The 25,729-nt window shown below is 36.1% G+C and overlaps 1 protein-coding gene across 20 annotated transcripts in view; it reads left to right on the top strand.

The window, feature by feature from the left end:
- The first annotated feature begins 1,377 nt into the window (after window positions 1-1,377).
- The window catches only part of SEC31A (SEC31 homolog A, COPII coat complex component), an 83,196-nt gene continuing 58,844 nt past the window's right edge, over window positions 1,378-25,729 (top strand). For 7 of the 20 annotated variants that reach the window (XM_010594108.3, XM_010594105.3, XM_010594106.3 and 4 more), the window contains exons 1-10: window positions 1,501-1,795; window positions 10,785-10,867; window positions 11,594-11,717; window positions 13,040-13,238; window positions 14,822-14,917; window positions 15,875-16,015; window positions 20,530-20,672; window positions 22,189-22,288; window positions 24,111-24,272; window positions 24,467-24,619. In XM_010594108.3, the coding sequence (XP_010592410.1) occupies window positions 1,791-1,795; window positions 10,785-10,867; window positions 11,594-11,717; window positions 13,040-13,238; window positions 14,822-14,917; window positions 15,875-16,015; window positions 20,530-20,672; window positions 22,189-22,288; window positions 24,111-24,272; window positions 24,467-24,619 (1,206 nt within the window). In that variant the 5' untranslated portion in view covers window positions 1,501-1,790. The other 13 variants (XM_010594097.3, XM_010594101.3, XM_010594104.3 and 10 more) reach the window with 9 other exon arrangements.

The following is a 25,729-nucleotide window of genomic DNA, read 5'->3' on the forward strand; positions in this document are numbered from 1 at the left end:
TTTTTTTTAACTGAATCACAGGCTCTTGAGTGCAATGAGAATAAAAAATATTTGTACTCATTAGTACTTATATTTTACTTACAAGAAAAATATCAGTGAAGGTGCTAGAAAAGGCTTTGGAAAGGCAGTTGAATTTGAATGATAGTAATGGAGAAGAGAACTGGCCTAGGAGTTGCAAGACCTGGATTGAGTCTCATTCTACTGTAGCAAGTCATTTTCCTCTGGCTTTACTAGCTTTTTTATAAAATAGTTCCTAAACTAGATCAGAAGAATTCTAGGTAGGTAGGTGCCATCTGGTGGGTTGTGAATAAGTGACCCTATGTACAATGGAATGAAACACTGCCTGGTCATGTGCCATAGTTGTTATGCTTGAGCCCATCGTAGCCACTGCCAATCCATCTCATTGAGGGTCTTCCTCTTCACTGTACCAAACATGCTGTCCTCCAGGGATTGGCCACTACTGATACCATGTCCAAAGTATATGAGACAAGTGTTGACATCCATGCTTCTAAGGAGCGTTCTGGATGTCAGACTGGTGAAGCTAGTAGGGTGCCAGTGGCAGAGGGTGAGTGCTAATATATCTCAGTCTCACCCCATCTATGCCTCTGGAGTAACAAATAGCTGCCATTTCAGTTCCCTTATGCATTTGGGTGGAGTCCTTGGGTTGTCTAAACAGTTAAGCACCGGGCTACTAAGGTTGGCAGTTACAACCACACTAGAGGCGCCTTGGACGGCCCAGTGATCTCTGCTTCCGAAAGGTCAGAGCCATAAGAACCATATGGAGGGCAGTTCTATATGGAGTCGCCATGAGTCTGGATGGCAACTTTTATTGGTGTTATATATTCGGACATTTTTGGGAAGAGGTAAACGAGTATTTTGCACCACAGCCTTTGGGTATATACGACCAGATCGTTTAGTTTTAAACACGTCCTCTTGAAACGCAGTGTGGCAGAACCAAGTAAGCAATTTTAAGAGACTCAATCACAAATTATGACAGTAAGGCCCTTGCAGCCCGATTTTCACGTGGTTTTGTCTGGCGTAGGCAGTGTTAGTGCTGACGTCTACAGGACTTGAGTGCTACGTGGCGTTCCTGTGGACCTCCTGACGGGAACACCCAGCAAAACCTTTCCATTTCCCGTAGTTCTGGCCACCGCGTTAAGGCCCTGCGCACCGCCCCTCAACGACCTGCCCTAAACTCAAGGGCTCGTGCGGCGTTGGAATCAGCCCTGGAGCAGCGGCGCCACACTCGCAGCCCCGACCTGGCCCTGCTCCCCGCGCCGCTACCGGAAGTGCAGCGGCAGGCCGCGGACAGGAGCGGGCGGGGCGGGGCGTCGCTCCCGGAAGCGTCGGCCGGCCGGGCGGGGCTGCGGCTGCCACGTTGGAGCGGAACGTGGAGGTGGCCCCGGGCCGGGAGGAGTGGCAGCGGCGAATGCTGGGTGAGTTGACGGACTCCACGCTAACGCAGGACCCGGTTGCCGAGGGTCCCCGCCGGGTGAGTCCGCCTCTTCTTGCCTCCTCTCATCTCTGGTCCCGGGACCTCAAGGTAGAGCCGGGTCCCAAAGCTCGGATTCCGGCCTCGGCCCCTACTGGTCCCAGCGGGCCCGAGGCCCGGTCTCTCTGGCGGCGCGCCTCTGATCTTCGTTTGGGGCCCGGCCTGACAACGTCTGGCGTCGGCACTGCTTCGGGGATTGCGCCTGCCCGCCTTCGCCGCCGTGGAAACGACCGGAGCTCCCCGGAGGCTTACGACGGGGTGTCCTGCCGGGAGTCCCAGCTGGGCAGGTTACTGGGGTATGAGGTTAGGAGACCTTTGAACTCTTGTGCACAAAGAGGTGCGGTCCCCAAGGGCGGTGGAAGGAAACAAACCTCAGGGTTATTTGGTTGACTTTAGTTTGTGATTTTTTGTTTGTATTTGAGCCGTTGTCTGTTTTAAAGGCTTGGAGGTTTGAAGGGAAGGCTATTAACCAGGATTGGATTATTTTAAGGACAGTAGTCGTCAGTAGCAACCTATATTTCGAAGGAAGTATCATAAACTGTTGCAGGTTTTTGCTAGTGAGTTGTTATATTAAGAAGTGAAATTACGCAGCGGTTGTAAAATAAATCACAATATTGCCTGTGCTGTGAACTCAAGGAACTCATTGGCCACAGGACTTTTTGAAGTTGCGCCGATGCGATGGTCTGTGACAAATCCTTCCTCTAAAAATGATTTTTTTTTTTTTAATTACAAAAAAATTCGGTTGTCTTTGACAGCAGCTGTAACAGTATTTAATCGGTAATTAGAAGCTGGTCCTTGTGCCAGAATATCCTACGATTCCTGTGCATAACGACTGTTCTAGAGTTGGCTAAAGCAGACTCTTTTTTCAGTGTGGCTTTTTTTTTTTTTTTCATGTACTCATTTGCAATCACATCTTAGTTACAGCTCTGGAAAAGGCTTGTAGACTTGAAGAACTTTTGGGTAACTTGAAAAGTTTCTGTAGTTGTTTATGTTATGCATAGCCACAGCTTTTGTGGATGAGTTTGGAATTATACTGCTTAATTTTGTATAACAGATTCTTTTCTGAAACTAATAACAAGAATAGGAAGAAATTTGTAAACTATAAAGAGCAGTTATTCTTTATCTTTTGTGTTCAGGACAGGTTAATAAGTGAAACTGCTTCCGGTGGAACATCGAATACTAAGACGAAGAAATTCATTTTTATAAATGCTTTGAATTCCTTTTTAGCCATTTTATGTTTTTGTCAATTCTCTTCTTTTTTCAGTAAATGTTACACAGTAACTAAGCATTCATGAGTTAGGTAGTCCTGTGTACCTTTGGCCTTAGAGATCCTGTAGTTCTCTCCAATTTTTTTTTTTAAATAAATGTATCACTTTTTTTTTCTTTTAGAAATCATTTTGAAGGCATTTTATAAAACCTTTTTCCCCCAATCGTACTTTCTCCTATTTTTTTTAAATAGGAAAAGATCCTTCAAAAAGTTAAGAATTTTAAAATTAAATGTTTTACCTAAAACTAGTCTTTCTAGTTCATCAGTCTGTTTATATCCCTCTAAATATAAGCATGTAAAATCAAATAAAACTTTCTTCTTACCTCACCCAGCGCTAAACGATTGAGTGTCAAAAGGGTAAAAGTTGTAATACCTGATTAAAAAAAGACATTTTGTCTAATTAATGGGACAAGATGACACATTAAACAGTTGGTAGAGGCAGTTGGAAAATATATAAACAATATGTGCTAACAGAAAGTTGTAAATTTTTTAGTTAAGGTGGGGTAAGATGCTTTGTTATTATAAAATCTTTGAAGTCTGGTACAAGCAAATATAAACAGTTAAGAGATTATTAAGATTAGTGTGGATTGGGTCATCAGGGCAATTTTCATTAAGGAGCTGGGACGTGAACTAATTATCAAAGACTAGGTCAGAAAGTTTAGCTAAAGAAAGAAGACGACATTTCATGCAAAGAATATAGGCTCCTTTTTTGCTTCTCAGAAAAGTGAAATTTTTTTTTTTACCCAGAATAATCTTAGAAAACGACACATGAAGTTTTCTTGCTTAATCTCATGGTAGAAATAGTTTTTTTTAAAAAATAGCTAACATATTAAAACAAGTGTTAATCTATATGCTAGGCATTCTGCAGCCCTCTAAAATATATTGTCTCATTTAAACCATCTAATATCCCATGAGGTAGTCATCTTATTGCCATTTTATTAATGGAGAAACTGAGTCCCAGAGAGGTTTAATAAGGTATCAGAGGTAGTATAGCTTGTAAATAGCAGAGCCAGTACTCAAATCTAGGCTATAACCTCCTAATCCCATTTTCCCTAACTTAGCACAATTTCTAAAATATATTTCCTTTTTTGATTTCGCCATGCATGATAATTGCATTGCCATTAATTATTTTCTATAAATGTTAGTACTTCTCCTATGATTGAAAATTTCATACCTAAACTTGTTGGAAGGAACAACTTGGCTTTACCCTTGCTAGCTCGTACAGACAATTTGATCTTTCTTTATCTTAATTTTATCTTCTATAAAATGTTCTCCAAATATAGAGGCTATATACAGTTTTGAACCTATAAGAACTTAGGCGTATTGTTAGTCTACCAAACCCACTGACATTGAGTCATTTCTGACTCACAGAAACCCTATAGGGTTTCCAAGACTGTAAGTCTTTACAGAAGCAGACTGCCACATCTTTTTCCTGCAAAGCGACTGGTGAGTTCGAACTACCAACCTTTTGGTTAGCAGCTGACCACTTAAACCACTGCCCCACCAGGGCTCCTTATTGTGTATCTACCCAAAACAACCCAGTGTCGTCGAGTGTCTAAGGCCCTCTTAAGTTCTTAAGGAAATGTTTGGAAGATGAACTTAGTCCGGTAGAGATGACTAGAGAGACTGGCAGAAGTACTTTTGGAGAGCGTTGAGTGTATTTGACCACAGACCTGAGACTAAAACAAAAGTGGGAATAAGGAAGAAAGATGAAAATACTAATGTTCAATGTCTTAATAATGTAGGAATTGGTAATGCAACTAATAAATTAAGGGAAGTAGGGAGTGGGAAGAAAGTGGTAGAATGAGTTTGCAGATTGCCTTATCTGTAGTGGCTGGGAGACAGAGGACATCATTTAAAGCTGACAAATCCGTTAGTAGAAGTATAAGCATATTTAACAGCACGAAGGTAAACACTAAGAAAGATAATAGTATTGACTATAATTGTGTAGTGAAAGAGGGGCAGTAGGAAGATTATGCAAACTAATTTCATTAGTGTTCATGGTAGGGAGTCAGTAGTTACTACGTAAAGAAATAAAGGGATAAGGATATTAAATAAAATTATTTAAAATTATGGTTACAAAGACAGAACTATAAAGAACCACTAGAACAAAAATAAAAATTACCCCAAATATCAGAAAAATTATGAATATGCACACAAAAAGAAAACAGACAATAGAGTGGAAGACTTTTTAAAAAGCTAAAACCAAGCATCGCAAAATATGATAGAACTATGACCAAGTGTTTCGGTCCTATCGGTAAATGGCCTTAGCTAACCTTTTAAAAAGATTTTTGAATTGAATCACCAAGCAAAAATCTGATTATATGCCAATTCAATATAGACAGTGAAAACAAAGTGTCCAAAAATTGAAAAGGCAAAAGCATACACATAAATGCCAGTAAAAAGAAAGCCAGGGTATTGATCTGAAAATGAGACAAGGTGGAATTTAGGCCAAAAGGCATTACTTGAGACAAGGATACTTCATAAAACCAGAGTTTGCGTTTGACAGTAAACTTAACATTTTGAAATTCTATGTACAAAATAACTATGTATTAAATAACAAAGTAACTTTGATAAAAAAGACATTTTAGGAGCTACCAGGAAAAGTAGGCACAGTGCATTAGTAGTAGGAGACTTTAATTCACTGTTCATGGTCCAAGACAGATCAAGTGGACAAAAAAGAATATAGACTATCTAAACAATAAAGTAGATTCGATTAATATGTGTTGAACTCTGGACCCTGAAAATAGTGAACACCCCTTTTCAGGTCCCATGGAACATTCACAAAAACTCACTATATATTAACTCCAAAGAAAATACCAATAGTGTACTTTTTCACAAACAATGCGCCCATGTAGAAACATGCCCACACATATAATGCACATAGTGTGCTACCATGGATTGAATTGTGTCCCCCCAAAATATGTATCAAATTGCCTAGGCCATGATTCCTGGTATTGTGTGATTGTCCACCATTTTGTCATCTGATGTAATTTTCCTGTGTGTTGTAGATTCTATCTCTATGATGTTAATGAGGTGGGATTAGAGGCAGCTATGTTAATGAGCCAGGACCTAATCTACAGGTATAGATTGTATTTTAAACCAATCTCTTCGAGATGTAAGAGACACATGAGCAGAGAGACAGGACTTCGTACCACCAAGAAGGATCACTGGGAGCATAGTGTGTCCTTTGGACCCAGGGTCCCTGTACTGAGAAGCTCCTAGATCAGGGGAAGATTGATGACAAGGACCTTCCCCCAGAGCCTAAATAGAGAGAAAGACTTCCCCTGGAGCTGACACCCTGAGTTCAGCCTTCTAGCCTCCTAGACTGTGAGAGGATGAATTTCTCTTTGTTAAAGCCATTCACTTGTGGTATTTCTGTTCTAGCAGCACTAGATGATAATGTGCAAGGGCATTGCACATTTGGCAGAAAATGTATACCATGTGCGTTTTTTATGTAAAACAGTAAATTTAAAAAGAAGAGAAGTATCACAGAAAAATCACAATGCAGTAAATATAAAGCCCACTCCAATTGGATATTTAAAAAAATTCATAAACAAATCTTTGATCATCAGAGAAATATAAATGAAAATTGTAGAATGTATGGATGACCACAATAATGAAAACGTTAGGAATCAATGGGATATAGTAAAAACAGTACCTGGGGAAAAGTTAAAGCCTTAAACGCTTACATCAATAAAGAAGAAGGAATAAAAATGAATGAGTTAAGCATTTAACTCAAAAGTTATAAGAACAAACTAAATCAAAAGAAGATAGAAGGTAGGAATTAATAAAAAATAAAAGCAGAAATTAATGAATTAGGAAGCAAAAGATCAGAACTAATAAATCCAAAAGTTGATTCTTTGAAAAAAATTAGTAACACAGATAAACCACTAGCTAAACTATTTTTTAAAAGGGGGGATTAGGCAGAGACATATGTATGTATGCGTGTGTGTGTGTGTGTGTGTATACATACATACATGCATGATACAAATGGGGGCAAATATAACTGTTCGTAACAAAAATTAAAACAATCATGAATCTACATTATTCAGGTCTATACAAATGAATTAGAAAATCTTTATAAAAATAAATCATTATCGCAGGAACCTATAATTTACAAAAAATGACCCCAGAAGATAGAAAAAATTCAAACAGATCAGTTTCCATAGAAGAAATAGAGAAAATTATCAACGGAGCCGCTCTCCCAAAAAAGCACCAGGCCCAGATATTTCACAGGAGAATTCTGCTAAATCTTTAAAGAACTGATAATTCCAGTGCTACTATTGAAAATGTTCCAGAGCCTAGAAAAAGAAGGAAAACTATGAAGCAAGTGGTAACATTGGTATCAAAACCTGACCAAAAGTGCACAAAAGAAAACTGTAGGCACAAGTTCACTTATGACTTTAGAAGCAAAAATCTTAAGCACATTAGTTAAATAATAACATCATGGTCAAGAGGAGTTTATTCCAGGAATGAAAAAATGGCTCAATATTAAGAAATCTATTAGTATTTTTTTTTTTTTTTTTTTGCCTTGCTGATAGACCTAAGGAGAAAAATCATAAAGCTACCTCCCGTTGCCAAATGAAAAGCATTTGACAGTTCTTACGGAATGCATACTTTCTGTAGTCCTAGAGGCTGGATGAAACCCCAGAACAGTTGCCCTGTGGTAATGGTTAAACTTAAAACCAAAAATATCCCCTGAGGCCTTCTTTAAGTCAAACAGTAATTTAGCTTAGTAAAGAATGCCTGCCTTGAGCATTTTGCCCTTTTAAAGAACTATGCGTGGGATCAAATTGACAACAGCAACTTGAGAGGTTAAAGAACAAATTTAAGGGGCAGTGAGTTCATGTTAATGGTGGAGGAATAATTCAGAAAAGGAGGGTGAGAATAGTTGCACAGCCTGAAGGATGTAATGTCATTGAACTGTACATGTAGAAACTGAATTGGTGTATGTTTTTCTGTGTACATTTTCAACAACAACAAACAAATTATTTTAAAGAAGTGACAAAAATCAGCACATAGACTTCAAAAGTAGCGTTAATAAAACAATTGATGGCTGTTTTCTTAGCATTATATATACATTTACATCTATGTATATACACATGTATATCTCAAACCTCTAAATCATGCTCAATGAAGTTATGCTATGCATCCCTAATAAAGTAAGGAGCAAGACAAGAAATCTCACTATTATCACTACTACTTAATATAGTGCTACAAATACTAGCCAACTCAGACCAGAGTGAGAAACTAGAAGAAAAAGAGTTTGATACAAGTAGGTAACTTGTTTCCCCGTGAAGTGTCACTATTGGCAGGTGGTGTGAGTGTTGAAAAAACTCAAAAGAATCTACTGAAAAACTATTCCAATAAGATAATTCAGTAAGGTACACAGGGTAAAAAATTAATATAAAGAAATCATTAGTCATCATATAGACAATGACAAGCAGAAAAATAATGTAATGAAAGACCACAGTAATAGCAAGGGAAATTGGAAAAAAAAATAAAAAGCAGTTGGAAGGGGTTATTAAAATTGTCACTTATACAAAGCTCAGTATTTAAAGCAATATAGGAGCTCTGGTGGTGCAACTGTTAAGCACTCGGCTGCGAACCAAAAGGATGGTGGTTCCAACCCACCCAGCGGCTCCATGGGAGAAAGGCCTGGCAATGGGCCCCCATAAAGACTACAACCTAAAAAACGCTACCAGGCAATTCTACTCTGTCACGTGAGGTCAATATGAGTCAAAATCCACTTGACTGTACCTAACAACAGTAAATATAAAGGAGTATAGTACTTAGCATGCAAATAAACTAGCATGAGGAATGAGATAGTAAATCCAGAAATAAACCTCAGTACAGGAATTTATTGCATGATAAAGGTCATATCTAAAATTATTAGGAAAAGGATAAACTTTTAAATCAATGGTTTTAGAGCAACAAGAAGAAATAAACTTTGAACTCACGTTGTATACCAAGATATACTCCAAACCCCAAAACCAAGCCCACTGTTGTCGAGTCAGTTCCAACCTATAGCAACCCCAGAGGACAGAGTAGAACTGCCATAAAAGATTTCCAAGGAGCAGCTGACCTTTTGCTTAGCAGCAGTATCATTTAACCACCATTCCACCAGGGCTCTGGTTATACTCCAGGTAGGTCGAAATTTAAATGTAAAGGATATACTAAAGGGAATATATAGGTGAATTTCTTCATAACCTTGGAATGGAGAATGCTTTTCTAACTAATCAAAATTTAGAAGCCATTAAAAAAAGAAAAAAACCGACAAATTAGACTATATAAAAATCTTCTGAAAGGTAAAAAAAATACACATAAGCAAAGTCAAGAGAGAATCTGGAAAAAGTATTTGCTGCTTGTATCACAGACAAAAGGTTAATCCTAAAATAGAGAATTTTTAGAAATCAGTAAGACAAAGTCTACAAGAATGGGCAAGTGATACAAATAGACATGAATAAACAGGTGACAGAAATATGGATGACCCATAATCATAAAAAGATACACATCATTACTTAGAGTAGGAGAAATGTAAATTATAACTACAAAGAACTTATATTTTCCACATATCATGTTGGTAAAAATCTAAAAGTGTGACAGTACAATGTAGTGAGACTGGGGGGCAACAGATAATCGTATTACTCTCGAGAATGTGAGTAGGTGCAGTTGCTATGGAGGGCAACTTGGCAATATTCGTCAAAATTAAAATTATATTTATCATTTGACCCAACAGTTTTACTTTTGGGATTTTATAGTTATCTCTGCCCATGTATGAAATAACATTCATATACGGCCATTTCAGTTTATTTACAAAAATAGCGAAAGAATTGAAACAACTCAGGTATTCATTAGTAGGATTCTGAGTAAAGTATGATATATCTTTACAATGGAATACTATGCCATTGTGAGAAAGAGAGGGGGATGTTCATATCACAGGCACCCAAAGGGGTATAGAACAGTGCTTCATTATGCTAGGTGGAAAGATACAAATATGTATACTTAAATTTATATTTTTATTTAATTATATTTATTTACATTAAATTTATGTTTACATCAAATGCTAGGGAGAAAGAATTATATTTTAAAAACCTGAAAGGATACACACAAACTAATAAAAATGAGGATGGGAGAAACAGACTTGGGGGTAGGTACAGGAGCAAGACTTCTCAGTTTTTACGTTGTTTGATTTTAAGTCATTTGAATATGTTATCTATATAAAAATAACAAAGACTTTTTTTTTTTAAAGGTATAGCACCATGCCTCTTTAATGACAAAGCAGAATATATAAGCAAGTGGTATGCAGGATTGTGGAGCCCTGGTGGCACAGTGGCTGCTAACCAAAAGGTCGACTGTTCAAATACACCAGCTGTTCCATGGAAACCCTGTGGGGCTAGTTCTACTCTGTCCTACAGGGTCGCCATGAGTTGGAATGGATTAGACAGCAACGGGTTTGGTTATGTGGGATTGTGACTTGAAGTGACCAGTTTCCTAAAAATTTCTGCTTTATCTTAAAAATCTGGACTTCGTGTATTCTTCTCTGTAGAAGTCTGTTTTAGGGTCGCTATGAGTCGAAATCGACTTGAGGGCAATGAGTTTGTTTTTTTTTTGGCTTACCGTTGAGTACAGCTGGCCCAGGGAGACGTACCTTGTTTATTATGTGACTTCTCTTACCCTGGTACATTGTCACCCATCCTTGTTTAAGAAACACATTGTGTATCAAAGTTAATTTCTCATGTACTGTCCCGTACTTTTTTATGATTTTTTTTTCCAAACTGATTTTTTAGCTGAAGGGCTACAATCTATGAACAATTAGACTAGCCCTCGTTTTATGTAAGGTCTAAACATAGTTAAACAAGTTGTTCTTATTTTTACAAATGACACCTAAACCAATTTAATTCACTGGTGCGTTGGTGTTTTTAACGTTGCAGTGACTTGTTCAGTATGTTTCTATGTAAATCCTGTTTCTGTGTTCTGTGTTACGTGTTCAATACATTCTATGTGGAATATTCTCTTTAGCAGGATGAAGTTAAAGGAAGTAGATCGCACTGCCATGCAGGCATGGAGCCCTGCCCAGAATCATCCCATTTACCTAGCTACAGGTAAGTTTTTGTTTTTTTTTTTTAACCTTATCTCTTCTGTATCTGGCTTATTTGGCTTGTCCGTTAAGATTCAGTTCAAGCCTCATCTTCTGGAATGCCTGTTGTTCCCTGGTAAGATATTCTATCCTCTCTATCTGCTGAGTTCAGTAACCTTTCTCTGTGTTCCCGTATCACCCTGTACTTCATAGCATTGGTCATGATATATTACATATATAGTGTCTTCTCACTTCACAGGGATTGTGTTTTGCCCATTGTTATTTTTCTAATATTAAGCACCATGGCTGACATGTAAAAGACAGTTAATATCAATTTGAATGAATGAAAGGCAACTTCGATGCCAGTACTTTATGTAAAAAGAGTTTGGCTTTTGTCATTACGATTATAAGCAAATATAGTAAATCATGGTGCTCTTTTTTTACAGAGAGCCCTTAAAAAAAATCTATAGGCTTAAAAATAATCTGTGCTACCCTTAACAAACTCGGCACTGGGTTGTTTTTACCCTTACAAACTATACTTTCAAACATCATCTCCCAGCCATGTCTAATTGTGCCAGAATCTCATTTCTGTTGTAATTTAAGCATCTGCTCGATGACATGTGCTGAGATTTCAGCTGCTAATACAGCATTCATGAGTGACATAATAGAAAAACATGCTTTAAATTTTGATTTTGTGTGGTTTTCTCTGTTATTTTTGCGTATGTAGTTACCTTAAATATATTTTCTATAGGAACATCCGCTCAGCAGTTGGATGCAACATTTAGTACCAATGCTTCCCTTGAGATATTTGAATTAGACCTTTCTGACCCATCCTTGGATATGAAATCTTGTGCCACTTTCTCATCTTCTCACAGGTATGAGGTTCTGCTTTAAATTCATGTGATTATTTAACTGTGATTGATTTTGTACGTGAGCCCTAGTTTATCCACAATTGTGCTGTTACTACAAACTGTAGGGAATGCCATCAGTGAGGTAAAATATTTTGTGAAAAAGCATACGAGTCAATTTCTTGTGAAGTAAAAGAAGTGTTTATATATTCTCCTGATTTTATTATTACTGTTACATGTAGGGTAAGAGAGACTCTGGTTTCTACTATTTTTTCCTCCTTCATGGTATAGTGGAGTTACTTTTTTCCATCCTTATTTTACCAGTTTACAAGAATGGGTAGGTATGACTAGAAAAAGGACTAGTTGACTGTATATTAAAACGTTAATAGTAGTTGTCTCTGTAGGGAATTTTTATTTTCTTCTTTGTGATTATCTGTATTTAAAAATGTATCTCACAGAATTTTGTTGACACGATTTCTGATACAGTAGGTATTTGGACCACATTTCTAAGTACTTCCGCCCTATTGTAATACAGACAAAGGACATTTTTATTTAAGTAATAAAATAAGCTTTATTGCTTCAGTAACTTGGCAGATTTTGGTGAAAAGATTTACCTTAGCTAAAAGAATATAGCTCAACTCATGGTGTCTTATGGGACCTTGCATATTCTTAAGAGAATATGTAAACCCTCTCAGTGCAAACTCCTTTTGCATAGGAGTTTTTCTCAGGGCACACTGTGTGTACTTGTGCCACCTTTATATTGCATCTCCATGCCAGACCGTAATATTTTATTCTCCACTAGTAGGGGTACTTGTTGTAATAGAATTTTGATGTTACTTTTCTAGTGTCGTAATATATTATTTTTCTTAGAAAATTTCAGCTTTAACATCTTTACTATTTAACAGATTACTTGTTCGTGAGTACTTCTATAGTCAAATAGAGTTCACTTATTTTTCAAGGGAAGTGGTTGATAATTCCATCTTAACAAGTGAACCAAAGATAGCTTAGGAAAATTAACTTGTCCAGGGCCTCACAGTTTCTAAATGGTAAAACCATCCTCAAGCCCGTATTTTTTGACACACAAATCAAGTATACTTTGTCATTGTATATTACCTCAACAGAAGATTTCACTCTCTAACAATGAGCAGAGGACTGTAAAATCAAATATGCTGATATTATTTGAATAAAAATTAAAATGCCGTTTCATCGAAGCTACATACCATTATTAGGAGGACAGCACTGTTTTTGGAGTATTTATGAAAGCATAAACAATTAAATTATAATTTCAATTCTTTTTTTTTTTTTTTTTTACTTCAAGAATGAGTTATTTTACTCATTTTATCTTAAAGGTACCACAAGTTGATTTGGGGGCCCCATAAGATGAATTCAAAAGGAAATGTCTCCGGAGTTCTGATTGCAGGTGGTGAAAATGGAAATATTATTCTCTATGATCCTTCTAAAATTATAGCTGGAGACAAGGAAGTTGTAATCGCCCAGAATGACAAGCATACTGGCCCAGTGAGAGCCTTGGATGTGAACATTTTCCAGGTTAGACTTTGATGTTTCTTAATAATTCTAGAAATATGTACAGCTCTGTTTTGAGATAAGTATATGAATTTACTATGCCTCAGTCTTGGAACTGAAAACTAAAAATGTTGGCTCTGCAGGTTGTTGAGTAGTGAGTGGTGTATGTTTGAGGAATGAGTACAGAGTTGGGTTCAGGGTAAGCAGTACTAGCTCAGGGATAAGACTGAAAGGTTTGATTCTAGAAGACTGGAGGTTTCACTGCCAACTGATTGGATTTTTTTTTTTTTTTTTTTAACATTAGCCCCATAGATTAGAAGCCTCGGCTTTGAAAAGTTTGTGCCATTCCAGCATGTATAACCACTATCTAGCTGGTGCTGTGGTGTCCGTGTTAATTCTTTGTTTTATTTAATTTAGATATTCTGTTCTTATGACAAAGGGATTACTACTCTATCAAATATGTAGAAACATACTTAACACAAATATAATGCAAATTTTATACATGGGCAGTTAAGATTCTATAATTTCCCACTATTGTTTTTATAAACATAACTAAATAGTCATTATATAAATGCACAGGTTAGTAAAGATCTTGAACTAATAGGTTACTAGGCTATAAAAACCACAAATGAATATTATAGTAAACTTTTAAATAATTATTTTTTTATATTATGAATAGATAGTATATAGAAATACAGAAACCCAAACTTCTTCATGTCTACAGTTTTTGGTGTCTTTTTAGATTGGATAGCTGATTCCTTTGTTAATTAGGTTCATTAGCTTTTTTGGTAAAAGTGTCTTGCTTTATGGGAGCTCTGGTAGTGCAGTAGTTAAGAGCTCGGCTGTTAACCAAAAGGTTGGCTTTTCAAATCCACCAGCTGCTCCTTAGAAACCCTATGGAGCAGTTCTACACTATCCTGTAGGGTCACTACGAATCGGAATCAACTCAACAGCAACAGGTTTTATAGTCTTAGATTATATGTGACTGCTACCATAGAATTCCTCTCTCTTCATACTTACTTGCCATTTGATTAGACGAGAATATGTGAGAATGACAGTGAAGGATGGAGGCTAATCTATGGTAGCTTAGAAATATTACCACATGGAACAAGGTTGAGTGTAAAAGAAGTAGAAATAGAGATTTACGACAAGAGATTTTGCTAGCCCTGTCTTGTTTGCCTCCAAAACCTGGCTTTGAGGTATCCTGAAAAAGATACCTTTTGTTTTAGGATTTAGCTTTTTGTCTTAAAGGGATAATTGATAACCTTTTGTTGTTATCCACAATCAGAATCCCTTCCAGAGATGCAAAGCCACAAATGATAATCCCTACGTGGTTTTATGGTTCATTTTTTTAGGACTTATCTATATAATTGTTCTTTGTTAATGCCTTTATTATAGTACATTTTTCTAAAAAAAAAACAATTTTGCTTAAGAATTGTAATGGGTAATTATTTAGGAAGGGTGATTTCATGCATGTGTTTTGCTTTGTTAATTAAGTGGAACAATTGTATAAACTAAAACTATAACAGATCTTTCTAGCTCTGAACTGAGTTATTCTGAGTTCTTGTAAGTATTCATAAATGCTATTTAGTTATTTTTTATTACAGACTAATCTTGTAGCCTCTGGTGCTAATGAATCTGAAATCTATATTTGGGATCTAAACAATTTTGCAACTCCAATGACACCAGGAGCCAAAACACAGGTATTTCATTGATTTTGATTAAGAAATCTGAAGAAAAACCAGCCAGAAATAGTTCTTCTGTATTTATTTCAGTTATAAGTTTTTCATGCAAAATATGTTTAAAATTACCTTTTAGATGTCACTGATTTTCCTTCTGTGTAGTAAAATATTAACAAATACACTTCTTCAAAGCATTAGTGAGTCTTTTATTTGACAGCCGATACTTATTCAGTGATTACCACCTGCCACACACTGTTCTGTATACTAGGCATACAGAAGTGACCTAGATGGACAAAAATCATTAATAATTTCCTTAGATATGACTATTTTTGTATTCTGTGTGATAGCTACTCTTTCTTTGAACAACATCCAGCCATTAAATAAAAATCGTAAAGTAGAAAAGGAAATGTCTTCTAAAGAAAAAGAAGTCTCAACCTCTTTTTCTGTATATTCCCTATGTATAGATTGAGTAAGAACAATCCTTCCCCTTCCTCCTTGAGTTTCTTTATGTTGTATAGACTATTCAATTTGGAACCATTAAACTTGTCCTTAGCATTTTGGCAATTTGAGAGGTAGCATAATGGTAACATATGTTCTACCGTTTATAAAGGTATTTTTCTAACAGTCTAGACCTTAACTTTTGCTCTGTCTAGTTGTCCATCATATCAACCATCTACCTTGTGGTATGTGATCTACCTTGTAACACTTGCAAAATAAAGGAACAGTGCTTGGTTTATTGTAGGAGCTCGGTAAATCCTTGCTGAATGAGACAATATTTAACAAGATGAAATATTTAAAGTGGCATGTACATGTACTTTAAACTGAATTATACATTTTGAGAATATGGGAATATAAAGCAAATTTGTGGAGTAAAATATCAGATTTTTAAGTCATCCATTTTTTTTAAAAGGAAATCAGATTTTGTAGTTAAATTTGATTAAAATAGAGAAATGATTTTTAATAGTTTATTCCTTATAGCCCCCAGAAGACATCAGCTGCATTGCATGGAATAGACAAGTCCAGCATATTTTAGCATCAGCGAGTCCTAGTGGCCGGGCCACTGTGTGGGACCTTAGAAAAAATGAACCTATCATCAAAGTCAGTGATCATAATAACAGGGTAAGTGTGTGATTGATTTGAGACAAACATGTTTCATTTCTGGTGTAGGTTTTCCTATATTGTTTGACAGTTGGCAACAAAATTTTTGTAATGGCAAATCCCATCTTCTCATTGATCATCATGTTAAAATGAAAGGTTTTCCCCTTGGAGAAAATAATAAAGTTAATAACATACCGTGTTGGTTATTTTTAATGATGAAATGAAGACTAAGTTGCGCCTGACTCAAGCCATTAGTTAATCAAGAAACTAATATGTTGATTTTTTGCTTTGCTAGCTATTTCAACCCCCAGGTGTCTTAGTTTGTACCGTGGGGGCTTGCATGTTGCTGTGATGCTGGAAGTTATGCCACAGGTATTCAGATACCAGCAGGGTCACCCATGGCAGACAGGTCAGTTAAGCTTCCAGAGTAAGACAGACTGGGAAGAAAGACCTGGCAGTCTACTTCTGAAAAGAGTTAGCCAGTGAAAACCTTATGAATAACAGCGGAACATTGTCAGATATAGTGCTGGAAGATGAGCCCCCCAGGTTGGAAGGTACTCAAAAGATAACTAGGGAAGGGCTCCTTCCTCAAAGTAGAGTCAGTCTTAATGACATGGGTAGAGTCAAGCTTTTGAGACCTTCCTTTGCTGATGTGGTGTGACTCAAAATGAGAAGAAACAGCTACAAACATCCATTAATAACCAGAACAGGAATGTATGAAGTATGAATCTAGGAAAATTGGAAATTGTCAAAAATGAAATGGAACACATAAGCATCAATATCCTAGGCATTTAGTGAGCCGAAATGGACTGGTATTGGCCATTTTGAATCAGACAATCGTACGGTCTACTATGATGGGAATGACAAATTGAAGAGGAATAGTGTTGCATTCATTGTCAAAAAGAACGTTTCAAGATCTATCCTGAAGTAAACGCTGTCAGTGAGAAATAATATCCATATGGCTACAAGGAAGAGCATTAATACAGCTATTATTCAAATTTACACACCAATCACTAAGGCCAAAGACGAAGAAATTGAAGATTTTTACCAGTTTTTGCAGTCTGAAATTGATCGAACAAGCAGTCAGGGTGCATTAATAATCAATGGCGATTGGAATGTGAAAGTTGGAAACGAAGAAGAATCGGTATTTGGAAAATATGGCTTTGGTGATAGAAACAGTGCCGGAGATTGCATGATAGAATTTTGCAAGACCAACGACTTCTTCATTGCAAATACCTTTTTCACCGACATAAATGGCAATAGTACAAATGGACCTCACCAGATGGAATACACAGGAATCAAATCAACCACATCTGTGGAAAAAGATGATGGAAAAGCTCAGTATCATCAGTCAGAACAAGACCAGGGGCTGCTTGTGGAATATACCATCAATTGCTCATATCCGCATTCAAGTTGAAACTGAAGAAAATTAGAACAAGCCCACCAGAGCCAAAGTACGACCTTCAGTATATCGCACCTGAATTTAGTGACCATCTCAAGAATAGATTTGACGCATTGAACACTGATAACCGAAGACCAGACAAGTTGTGGAATGACATCAAGGATATCATACATGAAGAAAACAAGAGGTCATTTAAAAAAGACAGGAAAGAAAGAAAAGACCAAAATGGATGTCAGAAGAGACTCTGAAACTTGCTCTTGAACATCAAGCAGCTAAAGCAAAAGGAAGAAATGATTAAGTAAAAGAACTGAATAGACAATTTCAAAGGGCAGCTCGAGAAGACAAAGTAAAATATTATAATGACATGTGCAAAGAACTGGAGATAGAAAACCAAAAGAGAAGAACACGCTCAGCATTTCTCAAGCTGAAACAACTGAAGAAAAAATTCAAGCCTTGAGTTGCAGTAGTGAAGAATTCTTTGAGGAAAATATTAAAGGATGCTGGAAGCATCAAAAGAACATGGAAGGAATGTACAGAGTCATTATACCAAAAAAGAATTGGTCGACGTTCAGCCATTTCAAGAGGTAGCATATGATCAGGAACCGATGGTACTGAAGGAAGAAGTTCAAGCTGCACTGAAGGCATTGCAGAAATCAAGGGCCCAGGAATTGGCAAAACATCATTGGAGATGTTTCAACAAACAGATGCAGCGCTGGAAGTGCTCACTCATCTCTATAAGAAATTTGGAAGATAGCTATCTGGCCAACTGTCTGGAAGAGATCCATATTTATACCTATTCCCAAGAAAGGTGATCCAACCGAATTCAGAAATTATTGAACAATATCATTAATATCACACGCAAGCAATATTTTGCTGAAGATCATTCAAAAGTGGCTACAGCAGCATATCGATAGGGAACTGCCAGAAATTCAGGTGGGATTTAAAAGAGGACATGGAACCAGGAATATCGTTGCTGTTGTCAGATGGATCCTAGCTGAAAGCAGAGAATACCTGAATGTGTACCTATGTTTTATTGACTATCCAGAAGTATTCGACTGCGTAGATCACACCAAATTATGGATAACATTGCAAAGAATGGGAATTCTGGAACACTTAATTGTGCTCGTGAGGAACCTGTACATAGATCAAGAGGCATTTGTTCAGCAGAACCAGGGGATACTGAGTGGTTTAAAGTCAGGAAAGGTGTGCATCAGGATTGTATCCCTTCACCATACCTATTTGATCTGTATGCTGAGCAAATAATCGGAGAAACTGGACTGTATGAAGAAGAACGTGGCATCAAGATTGGAGGAGGACTCATTAACAACTTGCATTATGCAGGTGACACAACCTTGCTTGCTGAAAGTGAAGAGGACTTGAAGCACTGACTGATGAAGATCAAAGACACAGCCTTCAGTATGGATTACACCTCAACATAAAACAAAAATCCTCACAACTGGACCAATAAGCAACATCATGATAAGTGGAGAAAAGATTGTCAAGGATTTCATTTTACTTGGATGTACAGTCAACACTCATGGAAGCAGCAGTCAAGAAATCAAAAGACGCGTTGTGTTGGGCAAATCTGCTAAAAAGTGCCTCTTTAAAGTGTTGAAAAGCAAAGATGTCACCTTGAAGACTAAGGTGCGCCTGACTCAAGCCATGGTGTTTTCAGTCGCCTCATATGCATGCAAAAGCTGGACAGTGAATAAGGAAGACCAAAGAATTGACGACACCTTTGAATTGTGGTGTTGGTGAAGAATATTGAATATACTCGATGGCACTGGGTTTGGTTTTTGTGTTTTTGCCAAAAGAATGAACAAATCTGTCTTGGAAGAAGTACAACCAGAATGCTCCTTAGGAGCAAGGATGGCAAGACTGCATCTTACATATTTGGGACATGTTGTCAGGAAGAACCTGTCCTTGGAGAAGGACCTCATGCTTGGTAAAGTACAGGGTCAGCGGAAAAGAGGCAGACCCTGAATGAGATGGATTGACACAGTGGCTACAACAGTAGACTCAAGTATAATGATTGTGAGCATGGCGCAGGACCGGGGAGTGTTTCATTGTGTGGTATGTAGGATTGCTAAGAGATGGAACTGACTTAATGGCCCCTAACAATAACAAGCTGTTTCAGAGCATTGCAGCAACTTCTTAATTCATTCTTAGCTTTTCCTAGAATGTAAAATTTCCTACTAGTAATTTTATTTTCATTTTTCTTATCTTATAGCCTCCAAACTCCTGGTTTTGTCTCTTCCGCTAATTTAGGTACTTTCTAGTATGTGTTGCTCTATAACACATTAAATTCTCAGCCTTACGGGTTACTTGATATTCTGTCATCAGGTGCATTAAAATAACTTGGACACAAGTAGGAGCCTTGTTTTGTTTGCTTGGTTTTAATCGCATTGATTAGTTTGACATACTCCAAAATGAGTTCGCCTAATTCAGGGAATACATACATAACTTTAAAAACAACCATAGTAGCAACAGAAACTCTTAAGAAGAATATTTCTTCAGGGTGTTGTTTTCCAAGTTAGTCAGGATTTTTAAAATAAAAGTTTCAGTGGAATAAAACGTAGAATAAACTTTTCAGTCATCTTCTGGAACATTTACTAGAATCCGAACTTTCAGGTAATTCTTAGTAAAAATATTGGTTTATCCCATGTAAAAATTTAAATAGTAGTTGTTGCTTTAGACATTTTGCCTTAATTTTCCTGATGGAGGAAAGGCGTTTTTGTTTTCGGGGTTTTTTTTTTTTTAATAGTCCTTTATCTTTTTTTCATTTTTCTGAAAGTATTGCATTTTAAATTTATGTAAATTTAAATGATATAAATGTTTTTGTATAAACCTTTTCCCTAGTTACAATTTTGACAGTAAAACCCATTTTTGGTGTAGAATTACTCTGACCCAGAGTGGTTCTATATGTACCAAATAGCTGGATGAATTGAAAACACTCAAACATTGCAGTTTTAAGACTTCAGTAGAATTTAATGGTTTTAGTTTTTTTTTAAATAAGCTAGGCCTGAGCAGATGTTTTTTACTGTTTGTGTCAATGAAGGTATATTCCTCCATTTCATTTTGGCCTTTCGTAATGTAATGTGATTGATAAAATGTGAGCCTTAACCATCTGCAGATGCATTGTTCTGGATTGGCCTGGCATCCTGACATTGCTACCCAGATGGTCCTTGCCTCTGAGGATGACAGGTTACCTGTGGTCCAGATGTGGGATCTTCGATTTGCCACCTCTCCACTCCGTGTCCTTGAAAACCATGCCAGGTATCATGCGGCTTTTCCAAGGAACTGGATTTATTTTTTTTAATGCATTTACACATTACTCTGAATTATTAGATAGGCTTTTATTTATTTATTTTTCCTTTTGAATTTTAGGAAATTTGCTTTGTCTCTTTTAAAAATTAGGATAAATGGTTTGTTTCTATAATACTGCATTTTATTTTTAGCAATAGTTATCTGCTTTTCTATACCAAGAAACGTAGGCAAATTATAACAGCACAAAAATGTGTTAAAGGATTTTCAAGTAATAATTAAAATATCAATATTCTAGTATACCATAATGCTTTGGGACAGCCCTTGAAATTTATTATGTTGTTAATTGTTGTTAGGCGTTAGTTTCTGCGAGTCGATGCCGACTCTTGGTGATCTCATATGTGCAGAGCAGAACTGCTCTCTAGGGTTTTTAAGACTACGACCTTTTGGGAACATCACTAGGCCCTACTTCTGAGGTGTCTCCGGATAGGTTTGAACCACCAGCCTTTCGGTTGGTAATCCAGTCCTTAACCATTGGTGCCACCCAGGGACTCCTAAGTTTTTGTTGTGTTTGAAGAAGTACCCACTTATTCTATTCTAGTTCCTAGTATTTTTTTTTTTTAATTGTATAATAATGTTGGCTTTCCTTCTTCATCTTTTAATTCTGCTCTTAATAAAAAAAAAAAAGCAGGAATATAGAAGAGACAAAATGTAAATAGTGGTTTTCTCTGGATGGTGAGATACAGGAGATTTTTATTTTCTTTGTGTTAATCTGAATTTTCAGAATCTTTTATTTAAAAAATACTACTTTTGTAATATTGAGGGTTAAAAAAAATCCAAAAGTTTATTAAACCACAAAAAGAACTATAAAACCAGATGTTGGTAGTTAAATCGCTAATGCTTCTTTGTGAGGCAAATTTTTAGTTTTTTTTTTTTTTAATTAAAAAAAATTGCTTATGAAGGAAGTATTTCTCTAATAATAAAAGCTCGAGAATGTAAACAAAAAGAAAATGTGAAATAGTCAACATAGGTAAAACATTGTGTATATCTGATTTATTTACATACACACATAAAGCCCCATGATTTAAATAATTAATGTAACTTATAACATGATTATAATATATCTATATAATTTTAATACAAATGTGTAATTAATTCATATAGTTAAGCTTTTTTTATTAATTGTGGACACTATATAACAGTAAGAAATAGATTTCTACAACATAATTTTTAATGTTGTATACATTTTCCCATCCAAAGATCAGCTGTAATTTATCGTTACACAGTCCAGGTTGTTGGACAATTAATTTGTTTTTATTTTTGCTATCATGCATTCTACACCATAGTGAATACCCTACATCCTTGCAATGATCAAAGAGCATACAAATTACTAAATTGCCTTCTGGGAAGATTGTATTAATGTTTACTTCTGTCAGTAGTGTGTAAGTGTCCAAAGTCTAGGCAGAAATAATTTAAAATATACTTTCCTCAAGATTAAAAATTTCTTTATTTCTTTGTGTTTTTACAGGGGGATTTTGGCAATTGCGTGGAGCATGGCAGATCCTGAATTGTTGCTGAGCTGCGGAAAAGATGCTAAAATTCTCTGCTCCAACCCAAACACAGGAGAGGTACGGGGAAGAAGTGTTTGTAAACCTTACAGTCATTATGGTATTTTATGTCCAGTTAAATAAGAAATTTCCCACGTGGAGTCTTAGTGTATTATTACAACTAACGACACGTGAAGGTGGACGAAGTGTATGTGAAATGTTAATCCAACGGAGATTTTACCAGAAACATTATCTAAACTCAGCTGTTTCAGCCAGAAAATTCAGTTCTTACATATTACATTTGAAACTCATAATTGGCCCCACATTTTCAAATGAGTTTACCTATACTCGAAAATATTTAATTTGACTTATTTCACATGTAATACTTACTTTGTAAAATAACGTTTGTCATATGTCCTGCTTGTAGAAATTCTGCCTTTTTAAATTTAAAATCTGTATAAATATAATTTTATTTGCTTTGGGTTGTGTGTTAAAACTCCTTTAACTATTTCAATATTAAATAGTTTCCCTTTTCGGTAGTGGGCAAAAGACTGTAGACTTTAATTTTTAAACTGGACTTTTATCTTTTCTGAATTGAAGTAGGCTATTGCAAGTGCTTACAATATAGCCTTTTAAGTTACCCTGGTGGAATGCTAGTGAAACTATAAGAGTATCTTCAATAGATTTTTAAAAATCTAGCCTGATAAAATAAAAACAAGCACTTTAGTCATTTGGATTCTGGTTTAAAATTTTCAGGTGCAGCAATGTCAGGAAGAACATAGAAACATTAAGGTTAGGGGGAAACAGGAGAAAGAATATAACTTATATATGACTTGTATACTCATATGACTTGTAGAATAAATAATAAAAATCTTGCATTTTATACCATGCCTTACCAAGTAAGTTCAAAATTCTTATTCTATTACTTGTCTGTCATAATTTTCTTGTTATGTAATTTGGTAAAATTAATTTTCGCATGTGATTAGTTGTGTGTTCTTGGACTTTGAAGGAAGAAACTAAATGAACTTCAGTGTGTGCTGTACCTAGTAGATTTTTTATTCAAAGGGAAATTAGGAATAGACAAGTGTTGGTCAGTATCGTCAAGCTGAGAGTAATTAGTCTTATCAGCCACTTTAAGCATCATAGACATGAGAAGGCTGAGTACCTTTTTACTTAATTCAGTTTTCTTGTAAAATAAAACATATTTTAGTGTCACATGAAACCCAGGTTAAGCTCATTTGACTTATTTCTTGAAGCCACAAAACCTTATGCTCCTTTGAGGAGCAGTTACCACTACATTTTGAGTTAGAAAAAAATCATAATATTGTAAAGGTTTTATATCAGTCATTTTCTGTAGTTCTTGTTCTTTTCTTTATAAAGAAAGGTTGTTATGATTATGTATTATGACTGCAGCAATAGGAATGGTGTGCACACATTTTCTTTCTTGACTAAATGCCAGATTTCTCAGTGAATTCTTCCCTCTCAGGATTATTTTTAAAACTTCGTCTTCAGATAAAAGGTCTAAATATGGTTGAGTCTTGGCAGGCATACACAGCTGGGCAGTACACCATTGATCTTTGGGAGTTTGACAAGTTGACTCAGAGTTTTCTGGTGTTTCAGATGCATCCACTAATATCATTTCAATAAAAACAGAAAAACTTTAGTTTTTAAGATGTGCTTGTTTTGAATGTGGTTGAATCTTTTTAAGTAGCATTCCTGTTTATCATAATAGGCTGTCGTAATGGTCTATTCTTGTATTTTTAAAATCTTAGTGCTGTTTTTCCTGGCTAAAGATACTTTCTAAAAGGAAATGTTTTAATTTAGCTAGTTGATCATATTAATTTAGTTGTTTTGGTTATAAAGCAGCTATACCCTTTTCTGACTTTTTTTTTTTTGGGCTTAGGTGTTATATGAACTTCCCACTAATACACAATGGTGTTTCGATATTCAGTGGTGCCCCCGAAATCCTGCTGTCTTATCAGCTGCTTCTTTTGATGGGCGTATCAGTGTTTATTCCATCATGGGAGGGAGCACTGATGGTTTAAGGCAGAAACAAGTTGACAAGGTAAGAAGGACGTGTTAAAGATTTGATTGTAACATCTGAAAAAAATAATTGTATTGTGTGATTATTTTGAAAATGACTTTACAGATCAACAATGCTGTTTAGTTGGATAATTATTTAAAAATTTGGATATGATGAGAAAAAATGCACTATAGTCTTGTATAAGTTACAGATTCTCACGTTATTGTTTTCTTAAGCTTTCATCATCTTTTGGGAATCTGGATCCTTTCGGCACAGGACAACCCCTTCCTCCATTACAAATTCCACAGCAGACTGCTCAGCATAGTATAGTGCTGCCTCTGAAGAAGCCACCCAAGTGGATCCGAAGGCCTGTTGGTGCTTCCTTCTCAGTAGGTGGATTTTGTTTTATGGCCTATGGGCAGAAAGGACTTTTCATAGTAAATTGTTATTATAGGATCACTCAAATGAAAGAAGTTTATATTTGAGAGGTCTTTGTGTGTTTTACATCATTCAAAGTGGTTCCTTAGAAAAAGTGGGACCTATTCCCCTTCTCCCCCTTTTCCTAAAGTTCTTTTTCTTCTTCCTTCTTTTTTTTTGTTGAGGGGAGGCCCTCCCTCCTCTCTCATTCCCTTCCTTTTAGCTTTTTATTGTGGAAAATTTTAAACATGTCCCTGAATAGAAAAAATAGTAAATAATTAACACCCATATATCCATTATCCAGATTCAACAATTATTGTCATTTTCTCTTCCTTCCCCTTCTACTCCACCCCACCCAGCCTTCACAGTATCATAAATATATATACATTACATACACACTCATGTATGTGTGTGTATATATATATATTCTATATATTGTCGTTTTATTTTTAGTATAACTGCAATACTGATATCATATGCAATAAAATTACCAGTAATTCCTCAATATCGTACCTAACGATATTGTACCTAATTCATGTTCTTGGTTATCACAAAAAAATGTCTTTTTTGCTTTTAGTGGATATTCCTCTTAAGTATATTTTAATCTATAATAATTCATTCTCCTCCCTGTTTCATCCCCATGATATGTATATGTTGAATAAATTTGGTTACTTGTTACATAGAATCAACCACGTTCTAGATTTGGCTGATTGCATCCTCATGATACTGTTTGACGTGTTTTTCTGTGCCCTGATAGTTTTTAGGATGTTTCTATGTCCTCTGTTACCCACAAACTGATAGTTAGAGCTAAAGATATGACCAGATTCAGGTTATTAGAGGGAAGAGACAATCAGAATCCGGGGAAAGTGAACATATATGAAGAGCGCAAGGAACACCTTTGCCAGTTTAGCAATGATCCTCAGACTGCGGCTTAAGAAAATTCTGGTCAACCTCGTGGACCAGGTAAAAGAAGTAAAGAGTCTTTTGCTAAATATTCTTAGTTCACTACTGTTTTTAAAAATATTGTCCAATCTTGTATCACTTTCCCCCAACAACCTACAGGTACAATAAAATTTCATTGA

This window comes from Loxodonta africana, chromosome 5 (genome assembly GCF_030014295.1).
Source record: "Loxodonta africana isolate mLoxAfr1 chromosome 5, mLoxAfr1.hap2, whole genome shotgun sequence".
Taxonomy (NCBI): Eukaryota; Metazoa; Chordata; class Mammalia; order Proboscidea; family Elephantidae; genus Loxodonta; species Loxodonta africana.